The 26865-nt window shown below is 45.1% G+C and overlaps 1 protein-coding gene across 1 annotated transcript; it reads left to right on the plus strand.

Annotated features, from left to right (window-relative positions):
* Positions 1 to 26514, plus strand: LOC309562111 (galectin-1-like; the record flags this gene model as incomplete). Its single annotated transcript, XM_082266242.1, has 5 exons — positions 1 to 193; positions 1507 to 1529; positions 17973 to 18040; positions 20841 to 21012; positions 26157 to 26514. The coding sequence occupies 5 exons, from the start codon at positions 1 to 3 to the stop codon at positions 26298 to 26300; spliced, it is 600 nt and encodes a 199-aa protein (XP_082122368.1). The 3' UTR covers positions 26301 to 26514.
* Positions 26515 to 26865: the final 351 nt, after the last annotated feature.

Below are 26865 nucleotides of genomic sequence, written 5' to 3' on the forward strand. Positions count from 1 at the left end.
ATGGTGTGGTTGGAGGCAAAAAGAAAGTCTGCGAAGAAGAAGAAAAAGGATGTGCCTGTACCTGGGAGGGTGGAGGTGTCCAATAAGTTTGAGGTGTGTTCTGAGGTGGAGGATGACGGTTCTTCGGGTAATGAGTCTGTGATTTCAATGGAGGAGGAATCACAGAGGACACTGAAGCGTGCAGGGTCTCCAGGTAGGGAGGGGGGTAAGAAGGCTAAGAAACGTGTACACCAATCATCCTGATGGCGGTTCCCACTCCTTTAAAAGTGGTGACCATTAATGTCGCCAGTATAAAATCAGTAAGTGCTCGTAACATGGCCTTATTTTTGCTCAGCAGGTTTGATGCTGATATTTTCTTTTTGCAGTAGACCCGGTTGTCTAGTTTGGCCGATATTCATCTAGCAAAGAGGGAGTGGAGGCATGGGCCCTCCTTCTGGTCTCTTGCGGCCGAGCCTTACACTGGAGTTGCAGTACTTTTTTCCGGCATGGTAACCTGTCGGCAGATTATTGAGGTAGAAATAGGGAGATGCATGGTCTTAGACGTCTCCATGGGGGGGGGGGGGGCAGGACCTGCGCTTGATTAACATCTATGGGCCCCAGACAAAGTGGGACAGGAAATGCCTCTTCATGAAGGTCAAGCCTTTTCTTTTTACAGCCCAGCAAGTTGTCTTCGGTGGTGATTTCAACACCATCACTAGGACTAAGGACAGGAAATGTACCGGAGCCAGGCTGGACTGTAATGGCTTTTTTTTAAAAACAAAATAGCGAGGGAGGCAGGTCTGGTTGATGTGCACATTCACTGCTGCCCAGACGACATGGGATTCACTTTTCAGCGAGGTAGTAGAACAGATAGGCTTTTTTTAAAGGGGAACTCTGCCTTCTCGGCACCAGTGTGTCAGGCGGTGGAGTTTTCCAATCACTGTATTCGGTCTGTGACTCTAAATAGCCCTGATACACCACCTAGAGGGAGGGGTACCTGGAAGCTGAATTCGGCACTCCTGGACGATGAGAAGGTGAGTCAATCCTTTGAGGATTTTTTTCAGGCACAGGTATCGATCATGGACTTTTGCAGCAGTAAGTCAGAGTGGTGGGAGCTTACAAAACAAAGGATTGTTGGGTTTTTCAAGGCTATAGGAAGAAATAGACAGCTTGATAAATATGTCACCTACCAGCGTTTGCGGAGGAAGCTTGATAGGCTTGTCTCGAACAATGGAGATCCAGCGATGATCTCTGAGGTTAAACTCTTGCTCAGGGAGTGTCAATATGACAGGCATGCCTCTTTGGTTCTGGAAAGGGATTATGGGAAATATCACTCGCCCGACCCTTACCAGAATTCCAAACAAGGTAGAGCAGTTAAGTCAGTTATAGGCCTGATTGACAATATGGGTTCCTTGACCAAGTCCAAGTCGGGGATCCTGGAAATCGCCAGGTCATATTATACTGACCTCCTGGGCAGGAGGGACCTTGATCGGGCAGCCATGTGAGGTTTTTTGGATTCTATTCCAGGACTGGGAAATGGCAGTTCTCTGGTGAGTTTGGCAGTGGAAATCACTGCAGATGTGGTGGTTAAGGCTATTGTTAAGCTTGCCATTAAGAAGTCGCCTGGGCCAGATGGATTGACAGCTGAGTTTTACAAGCATTTTAAGGTTACTCTGGCCCCGTTTTTGGTGGAGGTTTTTAATGGCTGTCTGAGAGAGGGTTCACTCTCTCCCTCCATGCGACAATCTGCAGTTATTCTTCTGTCAAAGGGTAAAGATTATTCGAGAATCGAGAATTGGCGGCCCATTAGCCTTCTTAATGTTGATAGGAAGATCCTGGCAAAAATAATTTTCTGGCGTTTATCGTCTGTAGCAGGCAATTTACTTTCTCACCACTAGCACTGTTTGGTTTAGGGTAGAAGCACTTCTTCAGCGGTGTTAGCGGTCCAAGAGGCCCTGGAACAGTGCAGGGCTGCAGGCTAGAGAAAGTACCTGCTGGCATTGGATCAGGCTAAAGCTTTTGTTTGAGTCAATTATGAGTACCTTGTAAGATCCTGGTACTTTCAGTACCTTTCTAGCCTCTTACTTCCGCATTGCGTTCCACCATTCAGGTAGGTGGAACGCATATAGCTGCATGTCTCTTTAACATCTGATGATGTCATCACTAGGCGCCGCTCTGAGCGGCTATTTCAACCGACGCTGTGCACTCACAAGGTGTTCGTGCAACCGCTCGTTATACATGCCTGTCTGACGCTGCTGAATCCTCCAGCTATCTTCCCCATACCTGGATTGACCGGAGCCTCGCTACCTGATCCTTTACCTCGCTACCTGATCCTTTACCTCGCTTACCAGCTAGTGATAAGTACCCCGCAGGGGATCCCTTCCTATCTAGTCACATGCTATCTATTCCTGCATATTAAGAACTGTTGCTAACTTTAGGATATATGCACTACAATATCTATCACCTGCATCGTTACCTAGATTGCTAGCTCTTGAGCCTACTACCACCTGTGACTTATATCCTTGCATTAACTTAGCATCTCCTGTACACTTCATCTGCTATCACCTACCACCTGTTACTTGTACATGATTGCTAACCCTCCTGCATACTATCTGTCACCATCTGCTATCGCTTCTGCAACATTACTACCTGAGTGCCTATCATTAATTGCTATCACTACTCAAGCCTATTCCTTCAGTATATCACCTCAATACTATTGCATAGATATCTATCACTCCAGCAACATCTTATCTGAGTGTTTGTGTATGTGCATACTGAAGCAGGCTGAGCCACTATGATGAGTCAGGAGAGTTGGATAAGGTGATTCAACACATCTCTACAAGACTACTGAGTGGAAATTCTGCAGCTGCAAATCCAGTTCACTAAATCAAACCCCAGAGCGTTACAGATTGCACGAACCAGAAAAAATGGATTCAGCAGAATTAGCCACTCATGTGATGCACCTAACACAAAAGGTAGATGCATTAATTGTTTCTCTTACCGAAGTGCAAAAAGAAAATCAGACTTTGAGACAGCAGATAGCCCGTGTATCACAGCTCACTGCTGCTCAACCCCGTGAGCCCAAAATAAACCCCCCACAAGTGTTTATAGGTGATCGGAAAAAATTTCGTGAATTTAAAAACGCATGTCAATTGCTTTTTAATTTAAAACCTCGTACTTACAATACAGACCAAATTAAAGTCTGCACCACTATCTCATATATGTCAGGAGATCCACGGGCTTGGGCAGACTCTCTCTTTGAGAAAAATGACCCTCTTCTCAACTCCTATCCTGCGTTCCTAGCAGAACTCTCTAGCCTGTATGAAGACCCAAATAGGCAGAGTACTGCTGACAGCCAATTGAGGGCTTTAAAACAGGGAAGGAGACCTGTTGAAGACTTCGTAGCAGAGTTCAAGAGATGGACCCTTGATTCAGGGTGGAATGATGCATCTCTATGAACCCAGTTCAGGCTCGGGTTATCCGAAGCCGTTAAAGACGAGCTCGCCCGAGCGGATTTACCTGGCACTTTGGATGCCTTAATACAACTCAGCATCAATATTGACAGACGTTTAAGAGAAAGGATGGCTGAGAAAATGGAAGTACCATTACCCAATCCTTCTCAGTTTTCGTCCTCTGACCCTACTCCTATGGAGGTAGGAATCATACGCCCACCATTATCGTCTGTTGAACGAGCCAGGAGAAAATCTCAAAATCTCTGCATGTATTGCGCTTCCGCTGATCATCTGATAAGCATCTGTCCCCTTGTCCGCAAAAAAGAGGGTGAGTGTTCACATGTATTACTGGGGGGATTAACGACTTCTTTTTCTAATCCCTATCTTTTCATTCATTTGATCTTACAGTGGGACCAAAATAGAATCACTACCAAGGCTATGATCGACACAGGATCTTGTGGGAACTACATTGACACTAGTTTTGTTGCTTTGAATAAAATACCTATTATTTCAAAACCTATTCCTGTCTCTGTTAGTTTAATTAACGGTATTCCGTTATCTTCTGGTCCAATTACCAATCAAACACAAGCACTTCTTGTTACTACTAACGAGTCTCATGTTGAAACCACCACCTTTGATGTATTACCTTCACCACATTTTCCCATTATTTTGGGGCTTCCCTGGTTACACATACATCAACCAAACATTGATTGGAAAACGCTGACACTAACCTTCCCCTCTCACTATTGCGAGACCACGTGTAACCTCCAATCTTATAAAAAAATCCTGTCCATGGTGTCAGATGAAATCACACCACCACCATGCTGTCAGCATCTATCTGAAGTCTTCCTTGAGAAAAATGCTCAAGTATTGCCTCCCCATAGGGACTATGATTGTTCTATTGATCTACTCCCTAACAGTAAACTACCTTTCGGACATGTTTATCCTCTATCTCAGGATGAACTTTCTCATCTTAAGGAATACTTGGATGAGAATTTAGCGAAAGGGTTTATTAGACCCTCTACTTCTTCCACAGCTGCAGGACTTTTCTTTGTCCGCAATAAGGATCTAAGTCTCAGGCCTATCATTGACTATAGGCAGTTAAATACTATCACGATAAAGGATCGCTATCCTTTACCTCTCATTCCGGAACTCATTGAACAAGTGCGCGGAGCCACCTACTTTTCAAAGTTGGACTTAAAAGGGGCATACAATCTCATCCGCATTCGTAATGGGGATGAGTGGAAGACGGCTTTCAGAACTAGATACGGACTATTTGAATATCTGGTGATGCCCTTTGGATTGTGTAATGCTCCCGCAGCATTCCAGCGGTTTATAAATGACTTCTTCAGAGACCTACTCGATGTTTGTGTTGTGGTATATCTGGATGATATACTCATTTACTCTCAACAGTGTTAATTTAGTCGACTAAAACCGACTAAAACGTTTTCGTCGACTAACACAATTCAAATGACTAAAATACGACTAAAACTAAAATGGCATTTTAGTCTTAAGACTAAAATACGACTAAAACTAAAATGGCATTTTAGTCAAAAGACTATAACTAAAACTAAATCGAAATTTGCTGCCAAAAATTAACACTGGTGCATGCTCAAAGCATAAATAATAACATATTAGATTTTTCACTCCAGGACCAGCAGTAGTATATAATGAGTTTGGAAATTGTAGAGTAATGCTTAAATGATGCATTACAAATTACAATTGAACTACACCCATTTGATTATAGATGACTAAAATGAGTTTTAGTCGACTAAAATGTAGGGCGTTTTAGTCGACTAAAATATACTGGAGTTTTAGTCGACTAAATACGACTAAAACTAAAACACTTGCAGAAGACTAAAATAGGACTAAAACTAAAATGCCATTTTAGTCCTAAGACTAAGACTAAAACTAAATTGAAATTTGCTGCCAAAATTAACACTGACTCTCAATCCTTGTCTGAACATGTAAGACATGTAAGACTTGTGTTGTCCAGATTACTCGCACACAATTTATATGTAAAGCTGAAGAAATGCCTATTTCATAAGGAAGAAGTATTATTCCTAGGATACATCATATCAAAGAATGGTTTTAAGATGGATATGAGCAAGATATCGTATATTCTGGATTGGCCTGTACCAACAACTCGTAAGGCATTACAACGATTCCTTGGGTTCTCAAACTTTTATAGGAAGTTCATCAAGAACTTCTCTTCTATTGTAAGACCGCTCACACAACTCACAAGTGTGAAAAAAACATACAAATGGTCTGAAGAAGCAAATAAAGCTTTCCGCTTGTTAAAATCAAGCTTCACTTCTGCTCCCATACTACGCCATCCAGACCAATCCCTCCAATACATCCTAGAGGTGGATGCGTCAAATATGGCTGTAGGAGCAGTTCTTTCCCAACGACCAACGAATACTTCACCACTCCACCCAGTTGCCTTCTTCTCTAAAGCACTAAGTAGCCCAGAGGTGAACTACCCAGTGGGTGAAAAAGAGCTGCTTGCCATAAAACTGGCACTTGAAAATTGGCGACATTTACTTGAAGGTACCCGGTTGCCAATACTCATATATACAGATCATAAGAATCTCCAATACCTTCAGACCAACAAGACCCTTTCCCATCGGCAGGTACGTTGGTCATTATTCTTCCTAAGATTCAATTTCTTAGTGACCTACACACCTGCAGATAAAAACAAGAAGGCGGATGCGTTATCACGGTTAACGGAAGATAACTGTGCTGAAATCCCTTCACTTCCTATAATACCCCATGATCGTATTATAGGTGTTGTTCGTTCCTTAAAGGAAGAGATTCTGCACAGTCTAGGACTGGATTCACCACCACCACAACTAAGTGCTGATGCAGAAGGCTTCCTCTACTTTGACAACAAACTCTACATACCTCCTGGTATGCGTACTAAAATCTTGGAACTATCACATGACGTACCTATGGCAGGACATATGGGTATGACTAAGACATTTAATTTGCTCACCAGGCAATTTTGGTGGCCTGGAATGAAGACGTCTGTACAGAAATTTGTTTCCTCATGTGACATCTGTGCAAGGTCCAAAATTGACACTACAAAACCATCTGGTCTACTTTGCAGTCTACCAATACCCAAAGTTCCATGGGAAGTTGTGTCTCTAGACTTCATAGTAGAATTACCACCTTCCAAAGGATTTACTACCATCCTAGTGTCAGTGGACCATCTGACAAAGATGGCACATTTCATTCCTATTCGCAGACTACCTTCATCTAAGGAAACAGCGGAATTACTAATGAAACATGTGTTCAAACTACATGGAATTCCAAAGACTCTTCTATCTGACCGGGGTTCACAGTTCATCTCTAAGTTTTGGCAAGCTCTATGTCATATACTACGTATTGAGCGGAAACTTACTTCCCCTTATCACCCACAGACCAATGGACAAACTGAAAGAGTCAACCAGTGTATTGAACAATATTTGCGTTGCTACACCTTATACCTACAGGATGATAGGGTGGACCTCCTCCCTTTGGCGGAATTTGCTTATAATAATGCAACCCACATTACTACTAAGCAAAGTCCGTTCTACCTAAACTATGGGTTTCATCCCACACTTCTTCCACCACGCATCCTACCATCAAGTAATCCAGTAGCCTCTGACTATCTCACCCAATTAAAAGACTCTCTGGATTTACTTAACACCACCATCTCACATGCTCATAGCCAACAAAAAAGGTACTACGACCTTCGTAGAAGACCTTCTCCTCAATATACTATTGGGGATCTTGTTTGGCTATCTACAAAAAACTTGAGGTTTAAAATCCCCAGTAAAAAGCTTGGACCTCTGTTTTTGGGACCTTTCCCAATCGAGAAACTCATTGGAACAGCTGCAGTTCGACTCACTTTACCGGCAGATCTTAAGATACACCCCATTTTCCACGTATCTCTACTAAAGCCACATATACCCAACCAAGGAATTAGACCTACCATCTCGCCTCCACCTCCAGTACAAGTTGAAGGGGGAGAAGAATTTGAGATTAGGGAGATTTTGGATTCTCGTATCCACAGAGGAAAACTCCAATATCTCATCAGATGGAAAAACTATGGACCCCAAGACGACACCTGATTGGATGCTTCTGACGTTCACGCATCCAGGCTTATACGAAGGTTCCACTCCAAATACCCTGAGAGACCAGTGCTATAGGCCTTCTGGAGCCGGCCTTATGGGGGGGGGGGTACTGTAAGATCCTGGTACTTTCAGTACCTTTCTAGCCTCTTACTTCCGCATTGCGTTCCACCATTCAGGTAGGTGGAACGCATATAGCTGCATGTCTCTTTAACATCTGATGATGTCATCACTAGGCGCCGCTCTGAGCGGCTATTTCAACCGACGCTGTGCACTCACAAGGTGTTCGTGCAACCGCTCGTTATACATGCCTGTCTGACGCTGCCGAATCCTCCAGCTATCTTCCCCATACCTGGATTGACCGGAGCCTCGCTACCTGATCCTTTACCTCGCTACTTGATCCTTTACCTCGCTTACCAGCTAGTGATAAGTACCCCGCAGGGGATCCCTTCCTATCTAGTCACATGCTATCTATTCTTCCTGCATATTAAGAACTGTTGCTAACTTTAGGATATATGCACTACAATATCTATCACCTGCATCGTTACCTAGATTGCTAGCTCTTGAGCCTACTACCACCTGTGACTTATATCCTTGCATTAACTTAGCATCTCCTGTACACTTCATCTGCTATCACCTACCACCTGTTACTTGTACATGATTGCTAACCCTCCTGCATACTATCTGTCACCATCTGCTATCGCTCCTGCAACATTACTACCTGAGTGCCTATCATTAATTGCTATCACTACTCAAGCCTATTCCTTCAGTATATCACCTCAATACTATTGCATAGATATCTATCACTCCAGCAACATCTTATCTGAGTGTTTGTGTATGTGCATACTGAAGCAGGCTGAGCCACTATGATGAGTCAGGAGAGTTGGATAAGGTGATTCAACACATCTCTACAAGACTACTGAGTGGAAATTCTGCAGCTGCAAATCCAGTTCACTAAATCAAACCCCAGAGCGTTACATACCTATGGCTGCTTCTTGGTAAGTATGGCCCAGAGGGGATCTTTATTGATTGCTGAAGACCTTGTACAGAGGGGCTGAAAGCTTCATGCTTGTGAATGGCCTTTTGAGGTTGACTCGGGTGTGCATCAGGGGTATTCTTTGAGTCCTCTGCTATATGCGTTCACAATGGATCCCTTCTTTAGAGAGCGGACCATTGTGTGGTGTGCCTTTGGGCATTCCTGGTGATCCCCCTTTGAGGGTCGTGGCCTATGCTGATGACATGTCTGTTTTCATCTCTGGAACAGAGGAGGTGGTCTCGGTGATGGAGCAGATCAAAGATCAATCAGGATAAGAGTGAGATTTTCTGGATGGGAGAGAAAGGCGATGGCTTTGAGCTTCTGGACACCTTCCTAGACCCCCGGCAGGAAATTTAAGTTTTAGGCATCAAATTTGGTCCCAGCGATTACGACCTTGCAATTTGGGTAAGCAGGCTACAAGATGCCAATGCCAAGGTTGCCATCTGGAAGGATTTGAAACTCTCTTACAGGGAAAGGATTGACCTGATTAAAACTTGCCTGATCCCAGTATTTCTGTATATCAGCTTTGTCTGTGTTTTGCCAATGTCTCTCTTTGCGAAGGTCTACAGCTGTTTCTTCTAGCTGTTATGGGGGAACAAACTGAACTTCATTAGGAGGTCTGTAACCTTCCTTTCCAGGTGGAGGAGTGGCCTAGGAATGGTCAATCTGGTGGTATTCTTTTATCTGATGTTTTTGAAACATATTATTGGTAACATGCTGGTAGAGGAACCACCTGGGTGGGTTGGTATTTTTCAGCCCTGGTTTAGGCCTTTTCTGGGAAGCTGGAAGAATGGTGGACCAGTGAAAGGCCTGAGGGACCGACATGATAAGCTTGTGGCTTACGTTGCCCCATGCCTGGAAAGGCTTTAGCAGTGGCGAGTGACAGCAGAGGAAATTAAGTCCCATCCTAGGAAGGCCCTGGAGAGGAGGGTTGTCAAATCTGCCTTTAGTGAGCCACTGGACTTGAGTGACCCTGTAAGATGAGTCAGAGGCAGGGACACCCCCGACAGAAGAAGGGACTCCCCTGGGTGCAAGTGGCATGCATCCTCCCCCCCCCACTCCTTCTCCCACCCTGTCCCTGCTGAATGTGCTCCTGTCTCTGGTCACAGCTGGGTGCTTTCACTTATCATATGACCTGTCAGACCCAGAGAATGGATCAGCAGGTTGCTTACCATGTGCAGACCCCATTTAGGGGGAGCAGGGCAGTCAGCATGCATGCATTATGTTGCACCAGGGTCCCAGCTATGGTTGTCACCTCATCCCTTTAAACCAGGACACACATTAATTGCACCGGTTCTGTGGCTGATTAAGGTGGTAATTAAACTCACTTAGTGCCTTATGTGCATTGTATCAGCCTCAGAACCTGTGTAATTAATATGTGTCCTGGATTAAAGGGATGAGGTGGCAACACTACAGCTCTCTATAGATCTCCGCGCAGGCGGCACGCACCAACAGCTCCCTTCCCATCCTCTGCTCTGTGTGTGCAGGAAGTGGGGCTTGTGGGCGTGGCTTCCTGTGCTCAGCCAATCCTGTGCTCAGCCAATCCACTCCCAGGAACCTGGCTTGCTGGCAGCTCCCTGGTGTCACAAGGGAGCAGTGACAACGACTAGGGTACAACGCTGTGGCTCGGGGGCATCACTGCAGCTGACAAAGGGAGGCATCAGAGAGAAGGTACATGGGGCACTGGGGAGAGAAGGGAGCTGGAGAAGTGAGGGAGACACCATATATGTGATAGCACATAACACGATCCAGTCTCTGTATTGCAACCGACATCTTCCCGCAGGCTGCCTGTCACAGTAATGACTGGCAGCCCGTGGGGTGTTGTCGGCAGCAATGCTGAGACTGGATCATGTTATGTGGTATCACATAAACTCCACACAAGCTATGGGGCAGAGGGAACCAGGGTGCCCCTGCCAGGCTAGTCGCAGGAACCAGGTGTAGGAATGTGATCTGGCACTGGGCTCCACTCAGGGTCTCTTGATTCACTGGGACGCCGGGACTTACATTAAATCCCGAGACGGTTCCAGCGAATCCATGATGTATTGGAGGTCCTGAGTCCTCTATATAGATTTTTATATCACTAGAGAGGTCAGCGGCAGGAGGAAGGAGGTCTTGATTCCTCTATATAGATCTTTAAATCACTGGAGGGATCACCGGCAGGAGGAAGGAGGTCCTGTTCCTCTATATAGATCGTTAAATCACTGGAGGGATCACCGGCAGGAGGAAGGAGATCCTGATTCCTCTATATAGATCTTTATATCACTGGAGGGATCACCGGCAGGAGGAAGGAGGTCTTGATTCCTCTATATAGATCTTTAAATCACTGGAGGGATCACCGGCAGGAGGAAGGAGGTCCTGTTCCTCTATATAGATCGTTAAATCACTGGAGGGATCACCGGCAGGAGGAAGGAGGTCCTGTTCCTCTATATAGATCTTTATATCACTGGAGGGATCACCGACAGGAGGAAGGAGATCCTGATTACTCCATATAGATTTTTATATCACTAGAGGGGTCACCAGCAGGAGGAAGGAGGTCCTGATTCCTCTATATAGATCTTTATATCACTAGAGGGGTCACTGGCAGGAGGAAGGAGGTCCTGATTCCTCTATATAGATCTTTAAATCACTGGAGGGATCACTGGCAGGAGGAAGGAGGTCCTGATTCCTCTAGGTAGATCTTTTTATCACTGGAAGAGGAAGGAGATCTTTATATCACAGGCAAGAAGAAGGAGGTCCTAATTGCTCTATATAGATCTTTATATCACTAGAGGGATCACCGATAGGATAAAAGGAGGTCCTGATTCTTCTCTATAGATCTTTAAATCAATAGAGGGGTCTGCCAGGGATCTGGCACTAGGCTCCACTCCAGGACTCTTGATTCGCTGGGACGCCGGGACATACATCAAATCCCAAGACGGTCCCAGCAAATCCATGATGTATTGGAGGACCTGATTCCTCTATATAGATCTTTATATCACTAGAGGGATCACCAGCCGGAGGAAGGAGGTCCTGATTCCTCTATATAGATCTTCATATCACTAGAGGGATCACCAGCAGGGGCCTGGCCGGGCCTGGAGATATAGTGCAAAATATAAAAGCCACAGAGGTGATCAAATACCACCAAAAGAAAGCTCTATTTGTGGGAAAATAAAGAAATCAATTTTATTTGGGTACAGCGTCGCACTACCGCGCAGTTGTCAGTTAAAGTAACGCAGTGCCGAATTGCAAAAAATGGCCTGGTCATTAAGGGGGCAAAACCTTCCGGTCCAGAAGTGGTTTGAAGCGAACCATCTAGATCGTGAGAATATCTCTTGGAGGCATATCTGAGCCGCTCACACCAGATACAAAGGACGCCCCGGATCGTTCATTTAGTTTTTGGAGGTTACTAATAACACCAACCAACCAAATAACCCTACAACTAGGGGTTGGAAAGGGTGAGTGCAATACCTAGTGGGCATCACGGGTATAGGCACGAGGTTCACCTACCATCACCTGCTATATAGCACTTTTGGACTCATTCACTGGCACTATTCATTATTTTTTACCCTTAAAGGGACAGTTTCATTTATTATTTTAAATGTCATTTTTTTCTTAAAAGCACTGTCACCTTATAAGATCAGAAACAATTGAGTACTAATCACACTGGTACTTTTCTCACCAATACACATCGCTTCTAAGCACTGTAAAAGATAATACATTTTATCACACACTGTGCACTTTTGTTTATTTATAGTTTATTAAGAATATATATTTTTTCCGGCACCGAGCACTTTGTGTGGGCCTTGGTATATGCCCGAACAACATTCATTTGGCACATGCACTTTAGTTACTATTAGTAAACTATTTATATTTATTTATTTATTGTATGTTTTGAGAAATTGGATTCAGGATTTTCACTATGATGGAGATATTGGGTTAAAAATTCTTACACTAAAAGATCATCATCCCATTTTAATCTCCTCTTAAACAGGTAGCACCTTTACCAACTTTTCTTCCCTCTTTTATACAAGCAGAGTGACGATGGATGACTCATGCTCAGTCACACCATATCCACATTTTAATAGTTCTCTGCAAAAAGCAGTTTTGGAACAATTCCCAGTCCACTGGGCGGGGTGATCCCTTTATCATGACTGGTTCCACCTATAGTAGACCCTCTATATATGAAGGGGTAGAGGTGCACTTGTTCATAACTTTCTCTGATAAGGAAGCAGGATGGCAGATAAAGTGAGTATGAGCACCGATAGAAGCTGCAAAAGCTGAACAAATGGGTTTTGTGGGATGTAAGTAGTGGTGGGTATAGTGCTGCTGGGTGTGGGCAGTGGTGGGTATAGTGTAGCGGGCAGTGGATGGTATAGGGTTGATGGATGAGGACAGTGGTGGGTATAGGTTTGCTTGGTGTGGACATAGGTTGGTGGGTGTGGGCATAGGTTAGAATAGGGTTGCTGGCTGTTGGTAATGATGGGTATTGTCTGTGGGGGCAGTGGTGGGCATAGCATTGCTGGGTGTGGGAATTGGTTGGTATAGTGCTACTGGTTGGGGGCATTGGTGGGTATTGGGCCGTTGGGTGTGGGCAGTGGTTGAAATAGATTTGCTGGGAGTTGTCAGTTGTTGCAAAGGGTTGATGGGTGTTGGCAATGGTGCATATAGTGGTGTTGGGTGTGGGTAGTGGTTGGTATAGTGTTTCTGTGTGAGGGCATAGGCTGGTATAAGATTGATAGGTTTGGGCAGTGGTGGATATAGGGTTGCTGGCTGTGGGCATAGGAGAGAAAACAGGCGCCTCAGAGTATAGACTGTTGATAATTTAATATTAAAAAGAAGCAATAAACTCACATAGGAGATGTGAAACAGGCTCATAGGGGTCTTCTGTGGTCAGACCGGGCTGGCCCCGATGCAGACTCTGACCACTGAAGACTCCTATGTGCCTGTTTTACATCTCCTATGTGAGTTTATTGCTTCTTTTTATTATTAAATGTAGCACCCTCCTAGAAAGGTGCTAGGTAAAAGCTTAGTTTTAGGCTCTGCCTGCTCATCAGGAGAGTCTGATTGTTAGTTCTGCCTGTTGCATGTGTCCATGTGTGATTCACTTAGTCTGAGGGAGTGTCCCTACTGTATCCAATAGGGGAGCCTGTTGGACAGTGGAGGAAACCCAGCCAGTGACACACAGGCTTTTGTGACAGTCCCAGTGGGAGGGCACAACCACAGTGCATCCTGGGATTGATCATAAAAGCCAAGGGCACATGTGACAGGGTGTCTTTGGGTGGGAGGCCAGGTCCCAGGAGGAGGGTGACGGCTGTCTCTCCTCCTGTCAGCAAGGAAAGTGGCCACAGGCAGTCGGCCTGGTGAGCCAGAGTGTGGTGTTAAGCCAAGAGGTCCAGGATACTGACGGTGGAGTTGAAGGCAGAGCTACCTGAGGAAAAACAGTGTCCGTGAGAACCAGGGAGTCTGCCAGGGGTCTGACCAGGAAGCAGTGTTAATTTTGGCAGCAAATTTCAATTTAGTTTTAGTCTTAGTCTTAGGACTAAAATGGCATTTTAGTTTTAGTCCTATTTTAGTCTTCTGCAAGTGTTTTAGTTTTAGTCGTATTTAGTCGACTAAAACTCCAGTATATTTTAGTCGACTAAAACGCCCTACATTTTAGTCGACTAAAACTCATTTTAGTCATCTATAATCAAATGGGTGTAGTTCAATTGTAATTTGTAATGCATTATTTAAGCATTTCTCTACAATTTCCAAACTCATTATATACTACTGCTGGTCCTGGAGTGAAAAATCTAATATGTTATTATTTATGCTTTGAGCATGCACCAGTGTTAATTTTTGGCAGCAAATTTCGATTTAGTTTTAGTTATAGTCTTTTGACTAAAATGCCATTTTAGTTTTAGTCATATTTTAGTCTTAAGACTAAAATGCCATTTTAGTTTTAGTCGTATTTTAGTCATCTGAATTGTGTTAGTCGACGAAAACGTTTTAGTCGGTTTTAGTCGACAAAATTAACACTGCCAGGAAGGGGACCACTCCTGTAGGGTCAGAGGACAAGAGCTAGCACACACATTCAGTGAGAAAGGGGGTGCCGAGTTAGACCCTGAAGATTAATTCACAGAATAGTTCACTCTTCATATCTTCACTTCAGTGGCAAAGTGAAGCAGTGGCCTTGCCACACTCAATACAGTTAGAAGTCCTCAAGATTTGTGCATAGTTGCCAAGTTGGAGTATCCCACTCATCACTTCTCCTATCCAAGTTCCTAAATAGGGGAATCCAATCTAAGCAGCTCCCATGGGGGCAGTGCTACATAAATTATCAACAGTCTATACTCAGAGGCGCCTGTTTTCTCTCTTATTTCCACACTTTTTTGGAGATCGCTTCCACTCCCCTCCAGGCTGGCCCTGAGACTATGCTCCATCCCCATTTAGGGACAGATCTGATAGTCTTTAAGACTGTTGAATGGACACTGCATTATCCTGAAGGTATCCCGTGCTTGCGCCACCACTCTTACTTTGTTCCATAGCTGCGGGTATAGGCTGCTTGGTGAGGGCAGTGGTAGTTATAGTATTGCTGGGTGTGAGCAGTGGTGGGTATAGTGTTGCTGGACATGGAATGTGTTTGGTTTAGTGTTTCTACATTGTGGGCAGTGATTGGTATAGTGCTACTGGGTGTGGAAATTAGAGGGTATAGGGTTGCTTGATGTAGGCAGTGGTTGACATAGTGTTGCTGGATGTGGGCATTAGGGTGGGTATAGGGTTTCCTGATGTGGGCAGTAGTTGGTACAGTCCTGGGTATAGTGCTGCTGGGTGTGGGCATTAAAGAGTATAGGGTTGCTGGGTGTGGGCAGTGGTTGGTATAGTGTGGCTGGGTAAGGAAAATGCTTGGTGTTGGATTGATTAGCATTGGTGCATATAGCGCTGTTGGATGTGGGCAGTGGTGGGTATAGTTTTGCTGAGTGTGGGCATAGGTTGGTATAGTGTTGCTGGGTGTAAAAAAGTGTGGGTAGTGGTGAGTATAATGTTGCTGGGTGTGGGTAGTGGTTGGTATAGTTTTGCTGGGTGTGGGCAGTGGTGAGTATAGTGTTGCTGGGTGTGGGTAGTGATTGGTATAGCGTTGCTGGGTGTGGGTAGTGGTGAGTATAGTGTTGCTGGGTGTGGGTAGTGATTGGTATAGTGTTGCTGGGTGTGGGTAGTGGTGATTATAGTGGTGCTGGGTGTGGGTAGTGGCAAGCATAGTGTTGCTGGGTGTGGGTAGTGGTGGGTATAGTGTTGCTGGGTGTGGGTAGGGGTGAGTATGGTGTTGCTGGGTGTGGGTAGTGGTGAGTATAGTGTTGCTGGGTGTGGTTAGTGGTGAGTATAGTGTTGCTGGGTGTGGGTAGTGGTGAGTACAGTGTTGCTGGGTGTGGGTAGTGATTGGTATAGCGTTGCTGGGTGTGGGTAGTGGTGGGTATAGTGTTGCTGGGTGTGGGTAGTGGTGAGTATAGTGTTGCTGGGTGTGGGTAGTGGTGAGTATGGTGTTGCTGGGTGTGGGTAGTGATTGGTATAGCGTTGCTGGGTGTGGGCAGTGGTGAGTATAGTGTTGCTGGGTGTGGGTACTGGTTGGTATAGTGTTGCTGGGTGTGGGTAGTGGTGATTATAGTGGTGCTGGGTGTGGGTAGTGGCAAGCATAGTGTTGCTGGGTGTGGGTAGTGGTGGGTATAGTGTTGCTGGGTGTGGGTAGTGGTGAGTATGGTGTTGCTGGGTGTGGGTAGTGGTGAGTATAGTGTTGCTGGGTGTGGGAAGTGGTGGGTATAGTGTTGTGGGTGTGGGTAGTGGTGAGTACAGTGTTGCTGGGTGTGGGTAGTGATTGGTATAGCGTTGCTGGGTGTGGGTAGTGGTGGGTATAGTGTTGCTGGGTGTGGGTAGTGGTGAGTATAGCGTTGCTGGGTGTGGGTAGTGGTGAGTACAGTGTTGCTGGGTGTGGGTAGTGATTGGTATAGCGTTGCTGGGTGTGGGCAGTGGTGAGTATAGTGTTGCTGGGTGTGGGTACTGGTTGGTATAGTGTTGCTGGGTGTGGGTAGTGGTGATTATAGTGGTGCTGGGTGTGGGTAGTGGTGGGTACAGTGTTGCTGGGTGTGGGTAGTGGTGAGTATGGTGTTGCTGGGTGTGGGTAGTGGTGAGTATAGTGTTGCTGGGTGTGGGAAGTGGTGGGTATAGTGTTGTGGGTGTGGGTAGTGGTGAGTATAGTGTTGCTGGGTGTGGGTACTGGTTGGTATAGTGTTGCTGGGTGTGGGTAGTGGTGATTATAGTGGTGCTGGGTGTGGGTACTGGTTGGTATAGTGTTGCTGGGTGTGGGTAGTGGTGATTATAGTGGTGCTGGGTGTGGGTAGTGGCAAGCATAGTGTTGCTGGGTGTGGGTAGCAACACTATACCCCCTAAATCCAAGCAGACCTTTATCCGAGCATGCAGTCTGGCAGGCCAGGAAAAGGGGGATGAATAAGCTCCCGCCTCCTGAACCACACCAGGTCACATGCCCTAAACATCACTTGATGACCCCCTATGTCTACATATCAATGTACGAGTGTGGGGTCCCCCCCAATCCATACCAGACCCTTCGATTCCCCCTAAAGGCCTGGTATGGATTGGAGTACACCCAGTCTGTTTTTTTTTTTCTGTGTAAGGGAAACCCGTTGACAGCTGATGAGTCATCGGTTGGTAAGGTGCGGTAGCCGGCTTGTCAGCCAGCTCCTTAACAACCAGCTCTTCTTCACACAGAATTCAGACCGGTCAATCAATTTTATAACTGATTTAAATTCAAATTGTTCTGAAAATTTTTAATTCTTTGGAAAACAAAAAAAAAAAAACTAAAATAAATAAATTGCAACTAAATTTGTTACTGTTGTCATTCAAAGATTCTGATACATCCGAATCTCTGAATAACCAAAAATTTGTCCAAATTTTGATTCCGTCCGAAATGAATTACACATGTCTAGTGGGCAGTGGAGGATATAGTGGTTTGCTATAGTTTTGCTGGTTCAAGGCAATTGTTAGTATAGAGTTGATGGGTGAGGGCAGTGGTGCCGGTAGTGGTGTTGGGTATGGGCATTTGAGAGTATAGGGTTGCTGGGTGTGGGCACTGGTTGGTATAGCATTGCTGGCTGTGTAATCATCTCTCCTCTCTATTATACAGGGTGTAATAATCACCCCCTCCTCTTTATTATACGGGGTGTAAAATTCATCCCCCTCTCCTTTATTATACAGGGAGTAATAATCATCCTCCTTCTATATTATGGGGTTTAGTAATCTTCCCCCTCCTCTATTATACAGGGTGTAGTAATCATCCCACCTCTCTATTATACGGGGTGCAATATTCATCCCACCTCTCTATTATCCGGGGGGTGTAATAATTCTCTCCTTTCTCTCATATAGACTGTACGCAGCATTAGCTCTGGTTACTGCGTTGAGGTGGAGGGCTTCATTCCGTTAGGCTGTAAAAGGTAAGTGAAGATTCTAACCTCGGCTATTTATTATACAATATACAGTGCCTTGTGAAAGTATTCGGCCCCCTTGAACTTTGCGACCTTTTGCCACATTTCAGGCTTCAAACATAAAGATATAAAACTGTAATTTTGTGTGAAGAATCAACAACAAGTGGGACACAATCATGAAGTGGAACGAAATTTATTGGATATTTCAAACTTTTTTAACAAATAAAAAACTGAAGAATTGGGCGTGCAAAATTATTCAGCCCCTTTACTTTCAGTGCAGCAAACTCTCTCCAGAAGTTCAGTGAGGATCTCTGAATGATCCAATGTTGACCTAAATGACTAATGATGATAAATAGAATCCACCTGTGTGTAATCAAGTCTCCGTATAAATGCACCTGCACTGTGATAGTCTCAGAGGTCCGTTTAAAGCGCAGAGAGCATCATGAAGAACAAGGAACACACCAGGCAGTTCCGAGATACTGTTGTGGAGAAGTTTAACGCCGGATTTGCATACAAAAAGATTTCTCAAGCTTTAAACATCCCAAGGAGCACTGTGCAAGCGATAATATTGAAATGGAAGGAGTATCAGACCACTGCAAATCTACGAAGATTTGCAGTAATCTGTGAGTACAAGGGGTACAGGGGGGAGGACGATACACAACTCTGATGTATGGGGACAGGGTGAGGGGGGAACCTGAAGTATTGGGGCACTTTGACGGGGACAAATTATATATGGGGACACTGTTAATGCTGGAAATCCTTTTTTTTACATTCAGCTGTCAGCGGGAAACCCCGATAACGGCTGATAACTCATTGGTTGTCAAGGATGCGGCAGCTACTTGCTCCTTAATGCCTATTGATTAATGTAAATAAATAAGCCGGCTAGTTTAGTAGCATTTTTATGTGAATTCCAAAAAAACTTTTTGAAAAACACTGAGCGGGTTTTTTAGGGGGAACCATATCACTTTATGAATAGAGCTCACTATCCTTTAATATTATAGCACGTTATTGATTTTGTATTAAGATTATTCACATAACTTCACTCATTTTATGTTTATAGCAGCTCAGCATCACATGATTTCATTTTACATGATACTGTACATAGTTGTGGGAACACCGTTTGGTGCTTGCAGCAGCTATTACATGATAACCAATCGATTGTTTGCAATACACACTAAACAGATATTACTGGTAGCGCAGGAGTACACTTAAAGTAGTTGTATATATCAAATTCATGAAGATTGACCTGGGCACATATATCTGCAGTGTTTACGTATATCTCTTTCCAAAGCACTAAGGCAGGATGCTATAAATAGATTAGCAGAGAGCTTGTCTTGTCACAGCACAGCTTTGCACATTCCTTCCTTCCTCTGCCTATGTGAAGGGGGAAGGGTGGAGGTGTGCTGTTCCTTCAAACAGCTGTCTTCCAGTCTATGAATCCCCTCCCACTTCTGAATGAGGAAGTAAAAATTTGAACCCGATGTTAGAATTCTAAAGAATATAGCAAGCCGAAGACAACAGATATGCATGTAAAACGTATGTAGGGAGATTTGTTTCATCTCGGGGTATCATCTGAGGCTGTTCACTTCATTAGGTATATGTGGGGGCTTACATCCACTTTAACCTATTTTTAAAAATACTATGGCTCAGCAATTTATTTTTTTCCCGGGGACCTCCAATCATGTTATCTACAGCTGGGGCAGATATCTTGGGTGATCCCAGTAGAATATTCTACCAGCACATCTTTAGAGTGTGATAGGAAACCATGCAAAGCTATGTTGATAGTGCCCAGATCAGGACTTGGAGTCAGGAGGACTGGGAGGCATGCCTGAGAGAACTGGGATGGAGCAGTCTGGGAGGGGTGCAGAGCCAGTCAGGAGGACTGTGGTGGCATGGGCAGTGGAAAGGGGCAGCTGCAGCCAGGAGGACTGCAAGGGCCTGAAGAAGTGGTGCTGAGAGCAGTAGCCACAGATAGGACAGCTAGCACCATCGACTTCCATTTTATCTACACCACAGGGGCCCGCGGTCCTTGCCTCCAAAGGTCATTTGTCCAGATATAGCTAAAACTGTGCTGAATTTGAAACCTGTGCTAGCTGGTCCTGGGAGTGATAGTCTGCAAGTGAGTGTGTGCTGCAGGTAGAAGAGGAGCAAATGTATATACTGGAATGTATATAGTTCGAGTCCCTATAGAGTTTCATCGATCAAATGGGCATCCCATATGCATCCTTCCCCATCCAAGTTTAATTCCGCAAAATAAAAAAACAAATAAAAGTGCAAGGACCGCTTCTTGTCTTTTAATGACTGGAAATTCATGTGCCTGGCTGTACAGGGTGGGAGACAACCACATTCACCAGCAGCCCATACGGGTATAGCGCTACACTTACTTCGAGCTTGTTAAGAATATGTAAGTAACCGTATGCCCAGATCCAAGCCCAAGATCAGAGGTTCACTTTAGATATTTTTTGGTATGGGGAAGTGTAATACTCTACTTGTTTCTAAAAGTTTTTCAAGTAAACTGATTATAGTTTTAAGTGTCCAAAAATATAAGCTGGTATATAAGTAATATAGTAAATAATAGTAATATAGTAAATAGTAGTAATATAAGCTAGTATCATTTATATATACCTTTTTTTTTTTAATTTCTATTTATTGAGATTTTGGAAAATGTAAACATAATTTGTATCATGAATTATCATTATAAGTGGCAGAAGTACCTCTGAAACCCATAGGAGTCCCACTGATGAATGACTCAAGTACTATATCCGACAAGGTCAGCTGAGCAGAATAATTGCTATTTCTGTCTTTCTAGGTTTAACATAAACTTGGGAAAAAATACTGGCAATATAGTGATACACTTTGATGCTCGATTTGACCATCTTGGAGACAAGGAAAAAATAATCTTGGACTCAATGAAGGACAATGCCTGGGAAAAACAGCAGAGGGAGGACTTCTTCCCCTTCCAGGTGGGGTCGGACACCAAGGTACGTCTACACTGGGAGGGGCAGAACAAATGTTGGATGGGGAAAAGTGACATCACTGTTTATATTGGACACATTGAGGGTTAATTACTAAAAGTAGAGAGTGCAAAATCTGGTGCAGCTGTGCATGGGAGCCAATCAGCTTCAGCTTGTTTAATTTGATAAAAAATAAAAATAAAAAAAACCTGGAAGCTGATTTTTTTTTTTGCAGAGCTTCTTTACACCAAGCCCCTCTCTTATCCTCGATCTCCTCCAATATCTCCCAGGGAGCGTACGGATAATCGTACCTATATTCCAAGGCCACCTTCCTCTAAACAACGTGTTGAAAGCGAAACAACATGGGACGTTTTTGCCTGTCCTCTCCCAGGTGGGGTGTATAGGGTCTCCAGACTGGCATAGGCATCGTTTTGAACCCGGGCCTGGGCGTAGTTGTGAGGTGGAAACAGATCTGGGACGCTAGTAGCATAGGCCTCACAGAGCCCCAAATTCCTCATGTACAGCATGTGAATGACGGCTGCCTCAGTCTCTTCACTTGGGCTGCTTCTCTCCTCAGTTCCCCATCCCCAGTCCCACTCAGTGTCTACTTCTGACTTCCAGTCATTGATTCCCTCTTCCAGGGACCCACAACGATGCTGGAAACTGGGTGACCCTACATCAATGGCCCCGGCCTCCTCCTCACTGGATGCACTGGAAGCCTTCAACTTCTGGGCCCATTGATTCCCCTCTGCCTCTATAAGAGCTAGACTATCAATTGTTGCGATGGTTGCTGATGCATCTTACAGCCGCTGCTCGCCCCTCACAACTTGCATGCACTGCACCTCTGAGATGTGGGTTTCTCTGGTTTGGCAGATAGTAGTGTGGGTTTGCATCACAGGTCCTGGCCCCAGCGGTACTTTCGGCACTCTCCATGCTCTCCCAACAGGGGTCGCCACTCTGGGTGTCAGCGGCTCATGAGTAGTCTCACTGTCTCTCAGATTACATGACCAATGTAGAATAGATGTCACCCCCAAACTCTTAGGCTGCTTAAAGCCAAAGGCTCCACCCCCATGCCATAAACCTTTCCCTTTACCTAAATAATTGAGACCACACCGTGCTTGGGGTTAATTGGCCACAGCAGCCATTTTATTAACCCTTTTACCTTAAAATTAACATAAGGAGAAAAAACATTCCTTACAAACATAAAACAATCAGTCATTAGGCCTGTTGGTCTTTGAGGCTCCTCCAAATAATTCCAAATCCTGCACTGCGGGACCTGTGCCCTGATAGGCCTCCAGCCGCGTCACCGGCTCGGAGACAAACCACTCCCCGCAGTGCCACCATTTTGAATTCCATTTAAACTGACATTAAATGGAATGCACCATAGGGACCCATACCAACGATGAGTCCCAACCATACCCTTATCCTAAACTGTTCACCTCCCCCGCCAGCAAAGACCAACAAAACGCCCAGCTGCCATGACAATATACAATTCCCCCAGAAAGGACAGAAAGCACAAAAGACATGAATCAAAATCAACCATAACAGTCCCAGAAATTAGGGAGGGTGGGTGGGAAGCTTCTTCTTCCTTCGTCCGTTGAACTTCCACTGACCTCCAATCTGAGGGGCCACCCCTCCTAACTGTACCTCAACCCCTCCCAAACCTGATACACCAATCCCTGAATACCCCCCAACTCAAAACAATTTAATTTAACTCACACCTGCCCTGTCTCCCCTCTTCACATGGTCATGTCTGCCCTGCGCTATTTTTTTTTTTTTTTTTTTTTTTTCGCTTCGGGCCTTGCTTACAGTCTTCTGGGCTGGCAATCACTCCCTTCCATCTATAACCGCAGTGCCCACACTGACATACCCACAGCCGCATGGACACATTCAAGCATCTGCTACATACCAGTCCAAGATGCTCTGCGTCCCCTCCGCTGCACAGGGCCAGGATTCCCTTGGGCACTAGTTTCACCCCAGTGTCCCACAGGGTCGAATTCAGCAACTCAGTCTGCTCAGCAGGTACTCCTCCAACACGTGGGATAGCCCCTGCACTCCGGCTCACTCCGCCATCTTGCTCCTCCACACATGTGTCTGCTCCTCGGCTACACCTAATGGCGGAAGTGACATCTCAGCTCCCTTCTTCCACTCCGATTGGTGGCCCGCAGACAGAGGCTCCGCCCATGGCACCAGACTAGATGACTCTCCGGCGGTGGCTTCTCCTGCAAAGCAGATCTCATGAGCGCGCGCCTTCCTGCGCAGTGCAGTAACCCCTTCGCCACTACCATAACTCTGCCCAGCCTGCACAAATGGTACTGCGAAGCAGATTGTGTTCCCTGCCACAGATTCACATACATCTGCCTCCTCTGTCTGTACTTGAGCTTCAGTTGCACTTCTCCATTCACAAGCCAACCAAACTCCCTCGCTGCTGTTAGAAATTGTCCCACTAACCGGCTGCACCGCAGACATTTTCTTTCACAGTACATCTACAGACACAGCCCCTGACACGCCGATCCCCGCATCCCGGGTCACTGCTTTCTTGACCATCACTTGAAAGCACACTTGCAGAGGTTACTGTAAAACAGACATGATTTTCTCTCACAATACAGCACATCCTTTCTCCAGCGACACTCCAGCACTTTACTTGAGAAGACATATTGTTTCTTTGGTAAATGTCCAGTCGTATCCGATAACAACGACTGCTTTGACCATGACTTAAAAGCACACTTTCACTGATCACTGTAGAGCAGACATTACTTTCTCCACTGACACTCCAGCACTTTACTTGAGAAGACATATGGTTTCCTAGGTAAATGTTCGGTCATTGCTGATAGCAACCATTGCCATGACCATGACATAGCAGCACACTTTTACTGGTCACTGTAGAACAGACATTATTTTCTCTGCTAGCACTCCAGTACTTTGCTTGAGAAGACATAGCGTTACTTGTGCAAATACTCGGCCGTTGCCAGGAGCATTCGCTGCTGTAACTCAGAGGAAATCCAGGATGACGCCCCCAAATGTAGCACTGCCCCCATAGGGCCAGCTGTATAATGACTTCTCGGGCCTCCTCTGATTACCAGCACACAGTCACTTAGGGAACAGTTCACACATCCCTCCTTACACCCAATGACTCGTCACACAATAAACATTCCAAGTGTGTTGGTTTTTAGTGTTTATTTTGGAACTTGGATGGGAGAAGGGAATAGTGGGATACTCCAACTGTAACTATTCACAATGGATGAGGACAACTCTTACTTTGTCTCACCAAGTTGCTTGTGGAAGCAGCTGCACTTCTTAATCCATACTGCCATGTATGGAAAGGGTTAAGTCTCCTTGCTCTTTTCTCTCCAGCAATAGACTTGGTGATCCTACATTACCTTCGGGACACTCACTAGCATACCCCTTACTGACACCCGTCCACTGACTCTTCCAGCTGCAGGAGCGGCCCCCCTCAGGTCAGGCCCCTTGACACAGATCTGTACTGATCCTCCAGTGCCTCCCCTTTCAGTCAGCTTCACGGGACCTCCAGGTTCAGTTCCTTACTAGCACGCTCCAGGCCCTTAGGACAACTACCTGAGGTTGCATGGCACCTTTGCAGAGGAGGAGGCAGCTGCCCCCTCCCTCTGGGACTCCGCTATCCAGCCGAAAGACCCCGAGCACATGTGCTCCTGGCATTTATACAGTATCCCAGCATGCACAGAGGCACTTTCCTCTGCCAAATCACCAGGGCTGTATCAAACACCTGTGCACTCATTTGTCAGGTTTCCTCCCACTGTCCAGTATGCCTCCCCATTGGACCAGTGTAAAACATTCTGCAGACAGAACGAGTAGCAATGAGCCCTGAGCACAATGAGCAGACCTCACTAACAGATCCTGCTCTCTGGTGGCCACTGGTTGGAACGCAGAGCCAGCTGGCGTGTGATGTCACCGTGGAGCAGTTTCCGAGCATGCACAAAGCTACTTTAGCAAGTTTGCCCCATACTTTGCCCCACACTTATTAAATATTGCACTTAGAGGCTCTCTCCTGTTTATTTTTTCCAATGTGTGTGATGGGTAGGAAAACAGGGGAATACCAATGTGTGTTTGACTTGGGGGGGGGGGGGGGTACAGGGAATGGACATTACTGCTGATGAATGCTCTGTTCATCTCTGGGTGGCCGAATTCCCCAGACACTAAAAGTGACGAGGCTTAATTCTATATGGGGTAGAATAAGAAATAAGTGACCCAGAAAAATCGTATTCTCACCAACAATTCCCATTTACCCCAAGTCAGTCATAGTAGATAGGACCTCTATCAAGGACACATATGAATTGGAGCCATGGCTGGAACCGTGGCAGATGGGGCCCTTATCAGGACATGCGTGTATTTGGGCCCCTGGAAGGGGGAGATTGTTGGGGTTTTTTTTATTTTGTTTTTATTATCAGTATAGAAAAAGGCATAAGAATTAGATACATTGCAGACATGGTTTGTTCATGGCGATCTGAAGATAATAGATAAACAGTATTATTGAAAATAACTACCGAGAGCGGCATAACATTTCTGCCCCCTAGGATTCACCGTCTAATGCCAGAGCCTCAGTGCACAGTCAAGCTTTTGGTATGTGGATGCTAGTGGTAAGATAATGGAAAGGCCGCTGTATGCCATACCAGCTACATTGCCCCAGAGGAACCTTTGAAAAGTGTTGAATGCTCTACTTACAGTGGTGGTCAAAATCCCAGTCTTATAGGCAGCAAAAAAGATCATTGATGTCATGAAGCTGGCCCCACCAAGTGGTGTTGGGCCCCAGAATAAGCAGGCACCATCAAATGGGAGGCTTATCGGCCACAGCTTAAAGAACCCTGGGTGAGAATGGCTGCCATACCGGGACGGCAAACTGGCCAACAGCTATTGATCTTCTGAGGGCTCCAGTCATTGTTGTAGGTGACAGATACACCGTCCTCAGAGACCCATCACTAAAACATTGCAGCACATAAGCCCATCCTTCCATTTTCCTTTCCATTAACCATTTTCTGCAACACATAAATAAAGAATACAGTAAGATAAGTTACATGTACACTTCAACTTATGGAAGGATTTTTGTTTGGTGGAAGTCTTTGTCTCTTTGACCAACACTCATTGACTTTTTTATAGTCCAGCAAGCTGACACTGTGCCACCTCTTTTCTTACAGGTTCGTTTCCAGTTTGAGAAAAACAGGATCATCATATACTTACCTACCGGATCTCCTCTCTCATTTCCAATCCGCTTTCCTATAGCGGAGATCACATACGTATCTGTGGAAGAACTCGAGGTCAAGTCCATCATAATAAAATGAAGAATCCCACAATAGAGGAGCTGCCTGTCCCACATGTCCATATCCAGGCTCTGTGAAATGGCCATAGTGGGCGAAGAAGAAAAAATTATTTCATCCTGCTTTGTAACCCCCTCCCTCCAATCTGCACCCTTGCTGCTCATGTAGCCATGCATTGTTCTTTGCTCAGTTCATTTACTAGAAATGAATTTCAGCCACATTTCAAATAAAATTCAGTAAGCTCTATTGTGTCTGATCAAACCAATCATTTTATTATTTAGTGCTAATGATTTTGTATTGATTGCTGAAGTCGCTAGCAGATCACTGCCTGCTGCATAGCGCCCCCCCCTGCTGGAGGTTTGTTGCATTACTATTAAAAGGCATGCAGTTACCAACAGAGGGTGTTAATGCTAGATTTTCTGTCTGATTTCTTATATTTCCAATAAAACAATAAAAATCTTTCTGATCTTTTATAGCTTTAAATCTTTTCTGGCTCCACACTGAAAGCTGCATACGGATAGTTATTCCACGCTTTACCATAAACTTTTAACAATAACAATTACATGCTGAAAAATGCAATTTCACAAGG

The sequence above is a fragment of the Pelophylax lessonae genome (genome assembly GCF_965119305.1).
Source record: "Pelophylax lessonae genome assembly, chromosome: 8".
In the NCBI taxonomy this organism is placed as follows: domain Eukaryota; kingdom Metazoa; phylum Chordata; class Amphibia; order Anura; family Ranidae; genus Pelophylax; species Pelophylax lessonae.